At 39.1% G+C, this 17,390-nt stretch overlaps 1 protein-coding gene across 1 annotated transcript in view; it reads left to right on the top strand.

Moving 5' to 3' along the window:
• HMGCS2 (3-hydroxy-3-methylglutaryl-CoA synthase 2) overlaps positions 1–17,390 on the top strand; it is a 28,779-nt gene that overhangs the window by 3,488 nt on the left and 7,901 nt on the right. The window contains exons 2-9 of the mRNA XM_074188575.1: positions 2,887–3,341; positions 6,230–6,355; positions 6,995–7,159; positions 8,517–8,682; positions 10,228–10,398; positions 12,415–12,521; positions 13,984–14,109; positions 16,468–16,615. Of these exons, the coding sequence (XP_074044676.1) occupies positions 2,887–3,341; positions 6,230–6,355; positions 6,995–7,159; positions 8,517–8,682; positions 10,228–10,398; positions 12,415–12,521; positions 13,984–14,109; positions 16,468–16,574 (1,423 nt within the window). The 3' untranslated portion in view covers positions 16,575–16,615. The remainder of the gene's footprint in view (positions 1–2,886; positions 3,342–6,229; positions 6,356–6,994; positions 7,160–8,516; positions 8,683–10,227; positions 10,399–12,414; positions 12,522–13,983; positions 14,110–16,467; positions 16,616–17,390) is intronic.

Genomic DNA, 17,390 nt, shown 5'->3' on the forward strand with positions numbered 1-17,390 from the left:
GGGTTAAGTGGCTTGCCCAAGGCCAAACAGCTAGGTACTTATTAAGCATCTGAGACCAGACCGGATTTGAACCCAGGTACTCCTGACTCCAAGGCCGGTGCTTTATCCACTACACCACCTAGCTGCCCCAAAGTAGAATTATTTTCAAAAATTCTTTATACCCCAGGACATCAGGCAAACTTAATCACTGCTTTTCAATCATTTTATGCCTTTTCCCTTCACACAGATATGAGTTGAAGAGGGTATCTCAAGGTTCACAGTACAATGCAAAGTGGGCTAAATATGAAGTCAGAGAAACTAGGTTTCATTTAAATTCAGTTAAATTCATTTGAATCCAGTTGAATTTTTAACTTATTTTTACTTTTACCTTCTATTCTTCCATGAATCTAGCCCCCTCTCCTTCCCTTCCCATTAAGTGATACTCCATCTCTCAACAGCCTGTTTTCCCATGCATGGACTGGCTCTTCCTCCTCACCTCTTCTTTTGATTTCTTTAAAGAGTCAACTCAAATGCCCTATATGCTAGAAGCCTTTTCCATCACTCCCTTCCTCTCTCCCTCACTGCTAGAACCTTCCATTTATACTGTATTTATCTTGTTGCTCAGTTTGGGGTTTTTTTTTTTGTTTTTTTTGTTATTTTTACAAGATGTCTCCCTCAGTATAAAGTAGGCTTCTTGGGGGTACTGTTTCTGTGTTTCTTGGTTTACCCCGTGGTTTGCATAGTGTTTAATAAATATTTGTTTACCAACTGACTGAAAGAGAAGGGAAGTGAGATAGCAGTTCAGCAAAATTAACCTTCAATATTGGGGAAACAAAAGCAAAGTGGGCTTACTCTCAAGTGGCTTACATTCTAATGGGTGGAGATGGTTCACATATGTCTAGGTCTGGACAAGACATATTCAGAACAACACAAGATAATCTTGGAAGAGAATTCATTAGTAATGGGGAGGGATCAAAAGTAGCCTTATGCAAAAGGTGTCAGAGGAGCCTTGAAGGAAAGGAGATGTTCTATGAGAAAAAAAGGAAAGGAGGTATCTGCCAAATGTGGGGCTCTGCCAGAGCAAAGACACAGAGGCTAGGGAAGATGGGGAGAGAAACAGGGAGAAGGACCAGCAAGTAGTCTGGTTACACATTAACTGTAGCTGAATTGTAATGGCTGGAATTAACCTAATAAATAGAATCTCAATAAGCAAGAAAAAGGGCAACTATATGGCACAATGGATAAAAAGCCAGGCCTGGATTCAGGAAGACTTATCTGAACTCAAACACTTACTAGCTGTGTGACCTTAAGCAAGTCAGTTAACTGCTGATTGCCTCAGGTTCCTCATCTATTAAAATGGCACTTCCTTCCCGGGGTTGTATAGGTTTGTTGTAAGGCTCAAATAAGATATTTGTAAAGTCCTCAGTATAATATCTGGCAAATGGGGAGGCTTAATAAGGCTTGTTCTCTTCCTTCCTACTCTTTTTCATGTAAGTCTATCTTCCAGTTAATCCAGACCATCATCTGTTTTTCTTTCTTGTTCCTCATTCCACACAATTTCTATCATCCATTCCTCTTGCTTAGAGTCAACTTAAACTAGTAAAATTCCTTCCTTTTTCATGGCTCAATTCAGGTACCTTCTTCTCCATGAAACACCTAGAGTCATCTCCAGCCATCCTGATTCATATCTGGCCACTGGACTGAGATGGATCTGGAGGAGAAAGTGAGACTGGTGACTTAGAATAGCATCCCCTCACTCAGATCCAGTTCAATTGCACTTGCTGTTATTATGGTCTTCCTTGAGAAGAAAGGACAAACATCATCATCATCATCATCTCCATGAAGCCCTCATTTTTCTCTATTCCCCACCATCACAAATTGGTTGAAAGAGATACTTTCTTAACTAATTACCTAGCTATGTGACCTTAGGCAAGTCACACAACCCCATTGCTTTGCAAAAATAAAAAAAGTAATTTATCAGAGATACTTTCCCTAAAAATTTTCACAGCATCTTACCTAGACCTATCTTTTATACTTTATCATAAAATCTTAGGAGTTTAGAGGTCAGAGTTATAAGTAGTCAGATTGTTACTATTCTTTAGTTGTGTCCAACTCTTTGTGTTTCTATTGGGGATTTTCTTAGCAAATACACTGGAGACCAAATTTGAACTCAGGGCCTCCTGTCTCCAGGACAGGCATCTCTAGTCACTCCACCACCAAGATCCTTAATTAATCAGATAATAACCATTAAGGAAATTTAATGATATTAGATATTTAGCTATCATTCTGGATATCTAAAGATTAAATTTAGTTGTTTCTATGTTTCTGTCAATACCCATCTAAATTTTACTGCCTTGAAGCACAGTCCCAGCCAACCTGCCCTAGATACACCTTTTTTATAGACTATCTACTTCATACATCTATTTTATTTGCCTACCTTATTTGCAGTGATTGAGTTGGATTGCATTGGGTTCATTCTTTTTACCTCTCATTAGATTTGGGAGACAAACAAAGATGGATGAAAACTGAATGGTAGCAAATTGGATAAAATGTGGGACCTGGAACCAGAAAGATCTGAATTCAAATGTGACCTCAGACCCTAACTAGTGGTGTGTCCCTGGGCAAGTTACTTACTGCTGTCTCAATTTACTCAACTATAAAATAGATTACCTCCCAGGGTTGTGGTGAGAGTGAAATGAGATAATATTTGTCAAGTGCTTAGAATAATGCTTAGCATGCATTAGGAGCTGTATAAATGCTTATTTCCTCCCACCTCTGTCCTCTACCACATCCCCCCCCCTCCAAAAGGAACATTATGAAATTCATCAAATGAATACAAATGTTATCTTTTATAGACTAAATAAACTTGATAAATAAGAGGCATTCTAATTGTTTTCTCTACTACAGATTTTTCACAGCCTCTGCTGTTCCCCTGGCAAAAACGGATGCTTGGCCAAAAGATGTGGGCATCCTTGCCCTGGAGGTCTACTTCCCTGCCCAGTATGTGGACCAGACTGAATTGGAGAAATATGACAGTGTGGAAGCTGGCAAATACACAATAGGCTTAGGCCAGACCCAAATGGGTTTCTGCACTCTTCAAGAGGACATTAACTCCCTGTGTCTGACAGTGGTGCAGCGGCTGATGGAGCGTACCAAGCTCCCTTGGAACAATGTGGGGCGACTGGAAGTGGGCACAGAGACTATCATTGATAAGTCGAAGGCTGTCAAGACAGTACTCATGGAGCTCTTCCAAGAATCAGGGAACACAGACATAGAAGGCATTGATACCACCAATGCCTGCTATGGAGGCACTGCCTCCCTCTTCAATGCTGCCAACTGGGTGGAATCCAGCTCCTGGGATGGTACGTACTAATAGCTGTCCTGGATCTGTTACTGACTACCTGTATGTTCTCAAGAGAGTTTCTTCACCTGTTTTAGCATCCATTTCTTTATCTGTAAAATAAGAGAGTTGAACTAAATAATCTGTGAAGTTAACCAGTAGGATCTCTTCTTATTAATGGATACAAATGAAGAAGAAACAAGAGAGAGAGAGAGACAGAGAGAGACAGAAACAGAGAGACAGACAGAGACAGAGACAGAGAAACAGAGACAAACAAGTAGAAGGAGGAGGAGAGGAGATGAGACTGGAGAGGAAGGGAAGGAAGGAAGGAAAGAAGGAAGAAATGAGATTCCCTCTCCCTAATCATCAACATTTAAATGATAGCATAGGGTTTTGTATTAAGGACACTGCCTCTAGTGGGTGTAGTGAGACAAAAAAAATAGTAAAATGATCCATGTCTTCAGTGAACTTTCATTCTACTGGAATGGCAACTCTTCTGCCATTTATAGTCTTAGAGAGCTTCCTGGAGCATCAAAAAGATAGACAGAAGACTTTCCTAAGATGATCACATAGTCAATAGGCATCAAAGCCAGATCTCAAATTCAGGTTCCTGAGAGAGGTCCTCTACCTGTCTATGGGGCCAGGCTGCTTCATTATCATAATTATTAAAATTCTAATTCTAATTAATATTTCTATGTGAGCTATAGTTATATGTATTTATATGTTAGTTTAAGGTTTACAAATAGCATACATTACCTTTACACCCAGTATCTCAATGGATCATCATTAAAAACCCTATGAGATGTTGTCTAAGTGTTTTATAGGTAAGGAAACAGAAGCCCAGAGGGTTTCCAAGAAAAATATGCTTAATGCTAGAAGAAACCTTATCTCAACCCCTTTTTTTATACATGAAGGAACTGAGAACCAAGAAGGATGATTGCCCCAGATCCCATAGGTTATAGGTACTATGGCAGAATATGAACCCAAGATCTCTGATGGTGCTGTTTCCACTTTATCTACAAACTTTCAAGTTAACTTGACCAAGAGGGTTTTTCTACTCTACAGAAAGCATTCACTTTCCAAATGTATTTAACAAGCACTGTCTATCTACGCAAATGATAGGTTGATAATGATTTGAAAGGAACACCTGAACAAAGTGGGAGGGGGTGTGGAGAGAGGGGAAAAAGAAAAGGGAAACTCTGAAAGAAAAACAGTAAGAGGATAGCCAGGAACCTACAGAATTCACCTCTATTCTCAGTCACACCACGTCCTAAGCTCAACCACTGAAGCATTGTCCAATGAGGGCTGAGGGAAAGGAACAAGCATTTTATTAAGTATCTACTATATTTCAGAAACTTTACTAAGTCCACAAATTCTGATCTCAAAGAATTAAAATAATATCTCATCTCCTATGCATATATAGAGATAAAGCAGCCCTTTTATTAGTTAATGGAATAAACTTCATTGCATTATGGGCTACCTTGGATCAGGAAGAAAAGCATTGACTTGTAAGGGTAGTGTGACCCCGGACAAATTGATTCATCTCAGAATTCCAGTCTTTATGCTTGTGTTGGTGCTGGTGTTGTTACAGATCTTGGTCTTGGTTTTGATGTCAGTGCTGATCTTGGTCTTGGTGCTGGTATTGGTTTTGGTCTTGGTCTTGGTCTTGGAATTGGTACTTGTCTTGGTCTTTGTGCTGATACTGGTCTTGGTCTTAGTGCTGGACTTGGTCTTGGTCTTGTTGTTGGTGCTGGTCTTGGCCTTGGTGCTAGTACTAGTTTGGGTCTTGGTACTGGTCTTGGTACTGGTCTTGGTGCTGGTCTTGGTGCTGGTATTGGTCTTGGTCTTTGTGCTGAAACTGATCTTGATCTTGGTCTTGGTCTTGATCTTGGCCTTGGTCTTGGTGCTAGTGTTGGTTCTTCATTCTCTAAGAGGATCAATGACATCACAAAAATGATATCTTGACTAGCATGTGAATTGGATTTGAGTAAGGCAGGACTGTGTAAAATCATCAACCCCAATCTCTCTTCCAGAGTCATCAGAGTCCAATGACAAGACAAAAGTTAAGAATGGTAATGTTTTAAGACTAAGTTTCAGGATAGCTACCAATCTGAATCCTTGAAAGAAGTTTTCTCATTGATTTCTCAGGATTTAATTCCTTTTTAGCCATTTTTATTTTGCTCTGTACCTCCCAACCAAAAGATGGTTTTCCTTAATGAAGAAAAAAAGCCAAAGCATAAGATAAGCAATTTAATGTTTTGGCTATAACATTGTCTAGCTAGTAATATTATAGAATGTAATGAATAACATGAGCTAGTCAAGACTGGTCAGAAAATATCAGGTTGTTCAAAGAATGTGATGCTATCCAAAAATTAATAATAATGGAAGGATTTCAAATGAAATTCAAGCCTGGGAGAAAAAAAGATAAGCAGTTTTGCTTTCTGTTACCATTTTTTTCTTTTATCCAAAGTCATCTTCATGTCATGATTTAGCATCAGAGCAGGAGATTAGGATAGACATGTTATAATCACAAATAAATAATATTTGACTACTTTTAAAAAATCTTATGAGGCATCTACTTACAAAAAGAGTTATGGTTAGTATTGTGCACTTTACTTTTATAATATCATTTCATCCTCATAATAGAGATAGACTCTCTTATTATCCCTATTTTCATTTGAAGAAACTATGATAGACAGAGGTTAAGTGACTTGCCCAGGGTCACTCAGCTAGTAAGTGCCTGAGGTTAAATTTGAACTGGGATCTTCCTGACTCCCAGAGTACTATCCATTATGCTAACAAAATGATGAGCCAGATGCTATGAGTAAAAGAAAAGACTCTAGATGATAATCTGATCCTTTCCAGAGGCCTTCAAAGTTTCCATTTACTCTTTTTTATTTCCCCTTATAGGGCGCTATGCTATGGTGGTATGTGGTGACATTGCTGTCTATGCCAGTGGGAATGCACGCTCTACCGGTGGAGCAGGGGCTGTAGCCATGCTGGTTGGACCCAATTCTCCTCTGGTCCTAGAACGAGGTGAGTAAATAAGCAATGTATGGGGGCAGGGGATGGCGGAAAGGCATAAATAAGGACTCTTCTCACTTAGAGGGGATCATATTATTTATCTACAGGACAGCTTAAACAGACAAATAGAGAACAAAAAAAAAAGATGAGGGCTAATGGAACTTGATACTGGCTCATAGGATCAGAGATTTAAAAGAGGGGATCTTAAGGGGATCCTTCCTTTTACATCCAAGGAAACCGAGACCTGGAGAGGTTCAGTGACTTGTATTTTTAACATGGCTTCTCTGACTCCAAATTCACTATTTGTGATGAAGGATAACAAAATAGGAATTGAGTAATATAAATGCTTTGGGGGATTTCTGGGGAACTGAATGGTTAAAATCAGAGGGAAATAAATTTCTAAGCTTATAGTGAATTTTTTGAGACTTATTTGAGACTTCATTGAGGGATAAGGAAGAGTCCCTGTGAATAGAATCTATGTATTGATAAGAGGGAAGAATTTTTTCATTCTCCTTGGAACATGAGCAAGCTTGGTTTAGGGATAGATAGCAGCCAATGTCGCCTTAGTATCCTGCCATCCTTTCTCTCCATCTCTGCCCTGTGTCCCTCACACTGTCCTTTCTCAGACTTCCTTCCATTGAATCTTTCTAGGACTTAGAGGAACCCATATGGAGAATGTATATGATTTCTATAAACCTGACCTGGCCTCAGAGTACCCTGTGGTGGATGGGAAGCTCTCAATTGAGTGTTACCTTCGAGCCTTAGATCGATGCTATGCCAGTTATCGAAAGAAAATCCAGAATCAGTGGAAACAAGGTAAGGGGTCTTAAGGGCAGATAGTATAGAATATATATGTGTGTGTATGTGTGTGTGTGTGTGTGTGTGTGTGTGTGTGTGTGTGTGTGTGTGTGTATATATATATATATATATATATATATATATATATATATAAAGTTTCTCCTTAATAAAGATATAAAAAGAAATAAAAAGTTTCTTCTTAAATGGTCGTTTCTCTTTCACAGAATCACAGTATCTCAGTATCAAGAGGAACCTCAGCCAATTAATCCAACTCATATACAAATTCAGTTTATAATGCTCTGTCCCTTAGGCTTCTCTTCTCCAAAATATACACCCCCAGTTCTTTCAACTAATCCTAGTAATACTTGTTTTGAGGACTAAGATCTTTCTCTAATTTGTCAATATTCTTCCTAATGTCAAAACTCTTCCTTCCTGGAGCCACCATGTCAGAAAATGCTCAGGACACCCATACCCACTTCTCTCTCCATTCTATTTCTGACTCTCCAGACTTCTAGTCCTTGCCCCTATTGGAAAGTAGGTCCTCTCTCCTCCTACAACAACCTCTTTTCAATAATACCCTTTTAGGCATTATCTTTCCCCATTCAAATGTAAACAACTTCAGGGAAGAAACTGTCTTCTGTCCTTGTTCCCAGCTCTTCAAACTGACTTTGGAACATGGAAAGCAATTAATAAATACTTCATCTATTAATTTATATAATCAATAACCATTTGTTAAGTATCCATTACAGATACATCCATATATAGTAGTATATATACCATATATAGTAAGATAGATAGATATAGTAGTATATAGCATAGTACTTAGTAAAAATAATGTTCAGTGATTATATCCAGCATTTTGTTTAGTGATAGATAGTTCCTTGCCCTCCATTGAGAGTAGTCAAAATGTACAAATAAATATAAACTATGTGGGAAATAAATATAAGGTTTTTGTACTCGCTGTATCCTTCCCAAACCCTAACTCTTATGTAAAATATAAGCTTCTTGAGGGCTTTGTCTTTGCATACCTAGTACCTTATAGAGAGTAGGGACTTAGCAAAAATTTATTGAATTGAATTCAATGTTATTTTCTTCTCCCTCAATATTCATTCAACATATTCAATCAAAATGTATTAATTGCTACAGGGTGCTCCTCTGACATCCAATAGTTCTTTGTACTACTTGATATAATCTACATCCATTATAATTATTCATATGCAACTTTCTCTCCTACAAAATTATAAGTTCCTGAGAGTCGAGAACCATGAGTTATTGATGATTGTACCCCTCATAGCACTTTGCATAGTGACTTTCACGTACGAAGTGATCTGCAGACTCAAGTAACTAATCCCTCTCACATTTTTCTCTCTCCCAGCTGGCATTGAGCGACCTTTCACTCTGGATGATTTCCAGTTCATGATTTTCCATACACCTTTCTGCAAGCTCGTCCAGAAGTCTGTGGCACGCTTATTGTTTAACGACTTCCTATCAGCCAAGAGTGATGTTCAGAATAGCCGCTACAAGGGGCTAGAGACCTTCAGGTAAACTTTCATTAATGAGAAACCTATTGATCTTGGAGAGAGCAGGGATAAGGGATAGGAATCCTCATCTCCAAAGAAACACTTGTTTCACATGGGAACTAAAAATGGAAAGGCAGGTGAGTGGCCAATAGCTACACAAGTGCAGTCCCTGCATTGGGACCAGGTGGCACTCTTGGATGGATTTATGAAGAACCCTAACCTGTCCATCCACTGCTTCCAGAATGAGTCCTTCACCTTTGGGCTTGTAATGGGCTGGGCTCCCCCTTGGCTCCCATGGTACTAGGGACACAAAAATCAATCCATTATCAATATGGTTTCATTTAATCAGAGGTTAAAAAAGTAAAACTTATAATAGCTTATTCCATAACTTCTTAAACAAGCTCAGTCTCTTATATTAAGATACTCATCTCCTTCCCAACATTCAAATTGCTTAGTAAAGTCATTCTGGTAAAAGCATGAAATTTCCACTTCCCAGTGGTGGCAGGCCTTAACCCCCATTGAAATGGAATTTGGAAGTATAGAATCATAGACTTGGAGATAGAAGGAACCACTGGAGTCACTTTACAGTTGAGAAAACTAAGGAGTTAAATGACTTGACCAAAGTCCCACAGTGGCAGATGGAACTTAGGGTCTCTGATTCCAAATCCAGTTCAACTGGTCCAGTACAGGAAGACCCAAATTCGAATCCAACCTCAATCTTACTTACTGTGAGATCATGGGCAAATTACTTAAACTCTCTCTGCCTCAGTCTCCTCATCTGTAAAATGGAATCATAGCACCCGTGTCCCAGGTTGGTTACAACAATAAAATGAAATATGCTTAAAGTGTTTTGCAAGCCTTAATGTACTAGATCAATGATATGCATTATTAGTAGTAATAGTAATAGTAGTAGTAGTAGTAGTAATAGCAGTAGTAGTAGCAGTAGCTGTAGCTATAGTAATAGTGCTATAGTAGTGGTAATAGCAGCAGTAATTAGTAGTAGTGGTAGTAGTAGTAGCAGAAGCAGTAACAGTAGCAGTGGTAGTAGTAGTAGTAGTAGTGCAGCTGTAGTAGTGGTGGTAGTGGTAGTAGTACAGTAATAGCAGCAGCATTAGTAGTAGGAGTAATAGCAGCAGTAATAGCTGTACTAGTAATAGTAGTAGCAGCAGTAGTAGTTGTAGTAGTAGTAGTAGTAGTAGTAGTAGCAGCAGCAGTAGCAGTAGTAGCTGCAGTAGTAATAGTGGTACAGTTGTAGTAGTAGTAGCAGCAGCAATAGTGCAGTAGTAGCAGTAGTAGTAGTAGTGGCAGTAGCAATAGAAGAAGCTGTGGTAGTAGTAGTAGTAACAGCAGAGTAGCAGTAGCAGCAGCATCAGGAATAATAGAAGTAATAGTAGTAGCAACATCAGCAATAGTTGTTCTTGCTGTTGTTGCTGTCATGTCATCATCATCATCATCATCATCTCCCCTTGCCCAGGCCCTACCAACTGTCTGAGGATGGGCATCTTCACCCTGCTCTCTACCTCTCTTCAGTATCTCTCTCCCTTTGATTCCTTATTCATCTTTTAGGGATTTGAAGCTGGAAGATACCTACTTCAACAAGGAGGTAGAGAAAGCTTTTCAAAAAGCCTCTCTTGATATATTCAACCAGAAAACCAAATCCTCGCTCAACCTCTCCACTCTAAATGGGAACATGTACACCTCTTCCCTGTACGGGTGCCTGGCCTCCCTTCTTTCCCAGTGAGTATTTTTTTTCTAAGAAACATGCTCTTCCCCCAAATGCTATTGCCCTGGGTTGAATTCCATCTCTGGTCTTTGAAAGAATACCCAGTGATTCTATCCTGAGCTATCTTTCCACACTATTCTCTTTAAAAAGAATAGTTTGTGTAGATCCAGAAGCAGACTGCAAGCTTTCTGAGGATAGGAGTCATATCATAGATCTTTTTTTGCTGTCTAGCAAAATGCCTAATAAATATTGTTTGGTTTCTAGCTGGAAACAGGAGAAGGAATTATTGAGTTTAATATTAATGTATGGAAAAACACCAAGGAAGTAATTAGATATCATTTAAAGAAAGAATAGCTCCCATAATAGTATGTTCTCAATAAATAATCATTTATTAAGCCCCTACTGTGTAACACGCACTGTCCTAGATACTGGGTATGAGAAGACAAGAGTGAAAGACTTTCCCATCGACGACCTTGTATTCTATAAGAGAAAACAATATGTATATTTCTACATGCTTGTCTGTATAGATGTGTGCATGAATACATTTAGGTATTGTGTACATACAAAATGGGAAAAGAAGGTATTAGTCATTGGGAAGATCAGAAAAGACTCTTCCCATGTTCAAATCTGGCCTCAGATACTTACTAGCTGTGAGACCCTAGGCAAGTCACTTATTTTTGCCTCAGTTTCCTCATCTGAAAATGGGCTGGAGAATGAAATGGCAAACTACTCCAAGGAAAATCCCAAATGGGTTCATAAAGAGTCAGATACTTGTGATCTTGGACAGTTAGCTATGGGAAGGAAGTACATTGCAAGCAAGATGAATAGCAGTTCAGTTTGACCAAAAGAACAAAGCATTGAATTCATTTCAATTCTACAAATTTAATGAAGTTTCTGTTATGTGCAAAGTACTGGGCTTCCGAATCCACATTACCTTCTTTTCCCAAGGCAGCAAATGTACAAAGACAAAACTAAAGACAGTCTTGACTATCAAGGAGCTTATAGACTAGAAGGTGGGCAGAGATATGAGAGGGTCACAGGTGAGTAAATACAAGAAAAGAATTCTTATTCCAGGCTAATCAGAAAATGCTTCCCATTGAAGGTGGTGTGTATGAGTTCAGTCTCGAAATAAGCTAGGGACATTTAGAGACTCAGATGAGAACAGAGTATATTGAGACTCCAGGCAGGAGTGATATAATCTATGCAAAGGGTAAAGACAGAGGGACAGAAGGACTACCAGCATTACCAAGTAAATGAGGTTGACTTAAACATCAAATATAGGGATGAAGAGTAATGTGGACTGTGTATAACTGATTTCATATGGACTGCCTTCTCAGTGAGGGAAAGAAAAGAATTTGGAACTCAAAATGTAAAAACAAAAGAATACAAAAATAAATAAATAATAAATCCAAATGTTAAAGGCAGGGGGGGAGAATAATGTGAAATAGCTTCAAAAGAAACCAAAGTCAGATTGTGAATGTTTTTAAGTTCCAAGCCTTGAAGGTTGGGTCAGAAGCAATAGGAAACCCATTCTGGAATGGGAGAGTGACATGTGATAAAGGTTCATGATAAAAAAAAATTTATATATACACACACATAAATATGGGCACATAAATGCCTTGACCTTGAGAGAGACTACTTTGCCTTTGTTCCTCTCATTCTAATGCTCTCCCATTTCCTCTGTTTCTTGGGGACATAATGCAGTTTTTAAAATATGAGATAACTGGGGTTAAGTGACACATCCAGGGTCTAACAACTAGTAAGAGTCAAGTGTTTGAGGCAGGATTTGAACTCAGGTCTTCCTGACCCTGGAGGCAGTGCTTTATCCGTTGTGGTACAAAGCTGCCTCAACATAATACCTTTGCTGCTCCCCTCAGCACTGTCCAGTCCCTGGGTTTGTCTCCTGACTTCATATCTAATTAATTAGGAAGGGCAAGTGAGTTTGGGCAGGAGCAGAGGCCTGAGGGGGCATGAGTCCAGGGGATTAAATGTTAGTACTTGCCTGAAGGTAATTTCTTTTTTTATGGAAGGCATACTCCCCAGCAGTTGGCTGGGACCAGGATTGGTGCCTTCTCCTATGGCTCTGGCTTGGCAGCAAGTTTATTTTCAATCCAAGTTTCCCAGGATGCCAGTTCAGGTAAGTCTCACTTTTCCATCAAGTCATACCCCTGGCAAAACATAATTTTGAATAAAAAATAATAGTTCTTATGTTTTTAGCATTTTGAGATTTGCAAAGTACTTTCCCCACAAGTATTATTTATCTCAAAATAAGCCAAAGTAATAGATGAAGAAACTGAGTGTCAGAGAAATGAAATGTTGTACCATGTGCTGGTCCTTATTGCCCTGCTTAACACTAAGTTAACATACTATTGAAAAACTACTATGTGCTGGATGCTATGAGGTATTCATATTATTTAACTTCGTAGAGAAAAGTAGCATGACATTATAGAGAGAGGACCAGCTTAGGAATCAAAAAGACTTGGGGCCAGGTGCTGCCTCTGACACACACTGACTATAGGGACCTGAACAAATCACTCTTAATCACTTGATGCCCCATATTAGAAAAGAGTGTTCAATCTTCATAGGTGGAGAGACTTTCCCCCAAAATGAAGCAATTACAAGTCCAAACAAAACAAATGGAACTTCGTGTTTACAGACTTGTTTTTAGGATTAAAAAACATTTTCACATACACTAATTATCTCCTTTGATGCTTACAACAACCAATTAACAAGTTTTTATTAAGGGCATATCACAATGATCCAGACACTGTTGAAATCCCTGCCCTTAAGAAGAGATAGCCAAGGGAGATGTTACAAGGTATATGGACATACACACATATATGTATATACTAGATAGATACAAAGATAGACATAGATAAATGTATGGAAGGACAGATGAATAGAAAGATAGAGACAGAGATACACAGAGACAGATAGACAAATTAGATCTATAGCTAAATAAGACAGACAGACATATATACAAAGAAAGAGATAGAAAGATAAATGGATGGATGAATGGACAGATAAATAGAGAGATGGACATACAGATAGAGACAAACAAATAGAGAGAGAGAGAGAGAGAGAGAGAGAGAGAGAGAGAGAGAGAGAGAGTTGAATGATGGGCTGATCCCTTCCAGCTCTAAATTCTATCATATAATTATGAGTGAAATGTAAGTTCCTCAAGGGCAAGGACTTTCTTTTTTCTTATAATTGTAATCCCAATTCTGGGATATAGCAAACAATAAATGATTCCTGACTTGACTTGATAATGATGTTACAATCTGGGTTTAGGTTTTGTTTCTGCTTCTTATTAGTTATGTGATCATTTAACTTCTCTGAGATTCCATTTATTCATCCATAAGATGGAGATGATAATATCTGTCTGACCCACCTCAGAGTTGTTATGAGGTTCAAATAAGTAAATAGATGTATGCACATTTATTGTGATCACCAGGCTAACTTAAATAAGTGTAATCTGTGATTATGCTAGTATGGTAGAACCCTGGTACACAAGTCATTGCCATGAACACTGTAGTCTCTTTCCAATAGCTAGTAGAGTTCCCCATAATAGGTTTTCTCTCCCCAATTTTTTCTCTCAGGTTCCCCCTTGGAGAAATTAATGTCTAGTATATCAGACTTGCCAAAACGCCTGGCCTCCCGCAAGCGTATGTCACCTGAGGAATTTTCTGAAGTCATGATGCAGAGAGAGAAATATTCTCATGAAGGTGAGGGAAAAGGGCAGGGGAAGAAGAAAAGAAGAAAGAAGTACCTCAATAACCTGTGTTGGGTCGGGGAGAGAGCTGGGACATATGCGAGTGTGATTATGTCAGGGCAGAAGAGTTTTTAGTTGGAGAGAGTTGGTTGGGGTTTTAAGCTTCTGCAGGTTGTGGTTGAGAAGGGAACTCGTTGGGGGTCTAGGAAGATAGGAGGGACAAGTAAGCAAATCAAGACACAGAAAGGAAGACATGTGAATGTGGGAAAATGAGAACTGATGTGGTCCAGAGTAGAGGCAATATAGAACTTCCCAAAGAAGTCAGCATCAAGGCCTTGGGAGATTGTTTTAATAGACTTGATCCCAAGGAAACCAACGGTGAAAAACCCAGGACAAGGTCAAGAGCAGAAACTGAAAGCCAAGGGAAGGAAAGAATGCAGCAGAGATCTATAGGGTATCAATCTCACCTAGTGAAGTGACAGTTTAGAACACACTGAAAAAATAATGGAGCCTTCAAAATGAAGGGAAAATGTTTTCCTCAGAGCAAGTCTCTCAAGGGTCACATGAAATCACTGTTAAATGCGAAAATTAAGAAAGCAAAAGTCATATAGAGGGGAAAAAAGGAAATACAAAGGAATCTCAACCTAGAAACACTAGCAATGAGTGCAACGACTTTTGGTGGAGGAAGAGAACAATTAATCAGAGATAACGGCCAGATTCTAGGACATTTTTCAAGTAACTAAACCACAACAGCAACAGCCTACTACTGGGCTCCCTGTGGACAGTACAGTTAGGTGACAAAGTAGATAGACATTGAACACAGAATCAGTGAGATTCATTTTCATGAGTTCCAATATGGCCTCAAATCTGACCCTGGTCAACACGGTCTCAGTTTTCTGTAAAATAAGTTGAAGAAAAAAATCTTTGCCAAGTAAACCCCAAATGGGGTCATAAGAGTTGGACATGATTGAAATGAATGAATAGCAATAACAACCAACTATATGATCTCCAAAATATCTTCTACCTTAAAATCTAAGACCATAAGAATGAAGATACTTCAGAGGTCATCATGATGATGATGATGATGATGATGTTTGTCCTTGGTTCTCAAAGAAGAACATAACATCAGGGAGGTGATGCCATGACAAGCAGATGAATTAGATTTGAGTGATGGGGTGCTGTGCTGTCACCAGCCTCATTTTCTCCTCCAGAGTAGCCACATATGGATCAGGATGACTGGAGATGACCCTGGATTTGAGGCAATCAAAGTTAAGTGACTTACCCAAGGCCACATGGCTAGGAAGTGTCTGAGGTTAGATTTGAACTCCAGGACTGGTGCTCTATCCACTGCACCAAGTAACTGCCCCAAGATTAAGTGATTAAGAGATCATCCAGGTGGTACCTTCAATACAGACAGCATCAGGGAAAACTGAGTTGAAATCCTGTCTCAGACACTTATTAACTATGTGACTATGAGGAAGACACTTGACCTCTCTCGACCTCAGTTTCCTCATCCATAAATGAGGATAGTGTACCTACTTCATAGGGTTATTGTAAGGATCATTGAGTTAATATATGACTTTGTAGACCTTTATAAATGGTAACTATCATTGTTATTAAAATTCTCTTACTTTACAGTTGAGGAAAGGCCTAAGGGATTAAGTGACTTTCCCCTAGCACAGTACCTTGTTTGTTTTTGTTGTTCAGTTGTGTCCAAATCTTCACGACCCATTTGGGATTTTCTTGGTAAAGATAGTGGAATGGTTTGGCATTTCCTTCTTTAGCTCATTTTACAGATGAGGAAACTGAGGTAAACAAAATTAGATGACTTACCCAGGGCCACACAATTAGTGTCTAAGGCCAGATTTGAACTCAGGAAGATGAATGAACCTTCCTGACTCCAAGCCCATGTCTCTATCTACTGTGCCACCTAACATGTATAGTATTACTTAATAAATGATGGCTGAGTTGAATTGAAATACCAAAGTCCTTTCGCAAGATCCTGGCACATTGCAGAGGCTTAATAAATGTATATTGATTGACTAGTAAGAGGTCAATATTTGAACCCACCCCTTCTGACTCCAAACACAATGTTTTTTGTACCACAGCACCCAATGATAGAGCCAGTGCTTTGGTTCCTTCATTAAATAGTCAATCAACAAACATTTATTGGGCACTTTCTTGCCAAGTTCTAGAGAGACAAAGAATAGTTTAAAAAACTGTCCCTGCCCTCAAGAAGCTTCCATTCTAATGCAAGAGAAAACAGGTAAACTTCCACTTTGAGTTTATAACAAATTCTTAATCCTTCCTATTCCCATAATTCCCCTTTGATAGTGTTTTGTGTGAATGTTTCCTTTCTTTCTCCCCTCAGTGAATTTCTCTCCTCCTGGAGACATAAACAGTCTCTTCCCAGGTACATGGTACCTGGAGCGAGTGGATGGAATGTACCGCCGGAAGTATGCACGGCGGCCTCTCTAAGGGGACACAGATGGACCAAGCTGCTCATGGTGAATCATCAGGTTTGTTGGAAAATCCATGGTCTAGAGCCCCCTAGGATTCTATATCCTAGTTTGGTCACTGCCCCTCAAGAAGTCATGATAGTGCTGAAGAAAGGGAATGGCTAAGATATGGAAGTATAGAACAAAATCTGGGACTCTTCATCCTAGAAAAAGGTCTGTGAAGGGATATGTTCAAAGTCTATAAGCTGACAAAGGGAATGGACAAGCTGGCCCCCATCTTCTTTAGAGTGAAGGCTACTTTCCATGATCACTATCCTAGGAAATACAGTTAAACAGCTTCCCAAAAAGGTCTGAATGCATTCAGAATGTGCCAGATTCATGAGTGAAACAAGGCCATTTGATGTATTCCTATCTCTGTCATATTCTAACTGTATATTATAAAGTCACAGACTTTCAATATTCTAAGATTAAAAGTTGTAGAGAAGGTGCCAGGAGTTCTCTGAACCAAGGAAATCACAGGTCCAATCTTACTTCCTATCCAAATCCTTTGACATTGACTTTGTGAGGAGTAAACAGACTTTTCTATAACACATCTCTTGATGGCACTGTCAGAGACAGAAACTTGGGTGAGGTAGACGTGGGGCTGACTAATCTGAAATATTGTGACATCACTAATAACTAGGACTTTGTATCAATGTACTGAATTTAAGGGGGAATAACAGAAGTTGCTTCCCTTCATCAAAAATTAGTTTAGTATTTAGTTGGCAATAATTGGTAAAACTAGGTAATCATGAGACCACCTCTTACTGCCCTGCCCTCCTCTGCTGTTCCAGTG

The sequence above is a fragment of the Macrotis lagotis genome, chromosome 5, assembly GCF_037893015.1.
Source record: "Macrotis lagotis isolate mMagLag1 chromosome 5, bilby.v1.9.chrom.fasta, whole genome shotgun sequence".
Lineage (NCBI taxonomy): Eukaryota > Metazoa > Chordata > Mammalia > Peramelemorphia > Peramelidae > Macrotis > Macrotis lagotis.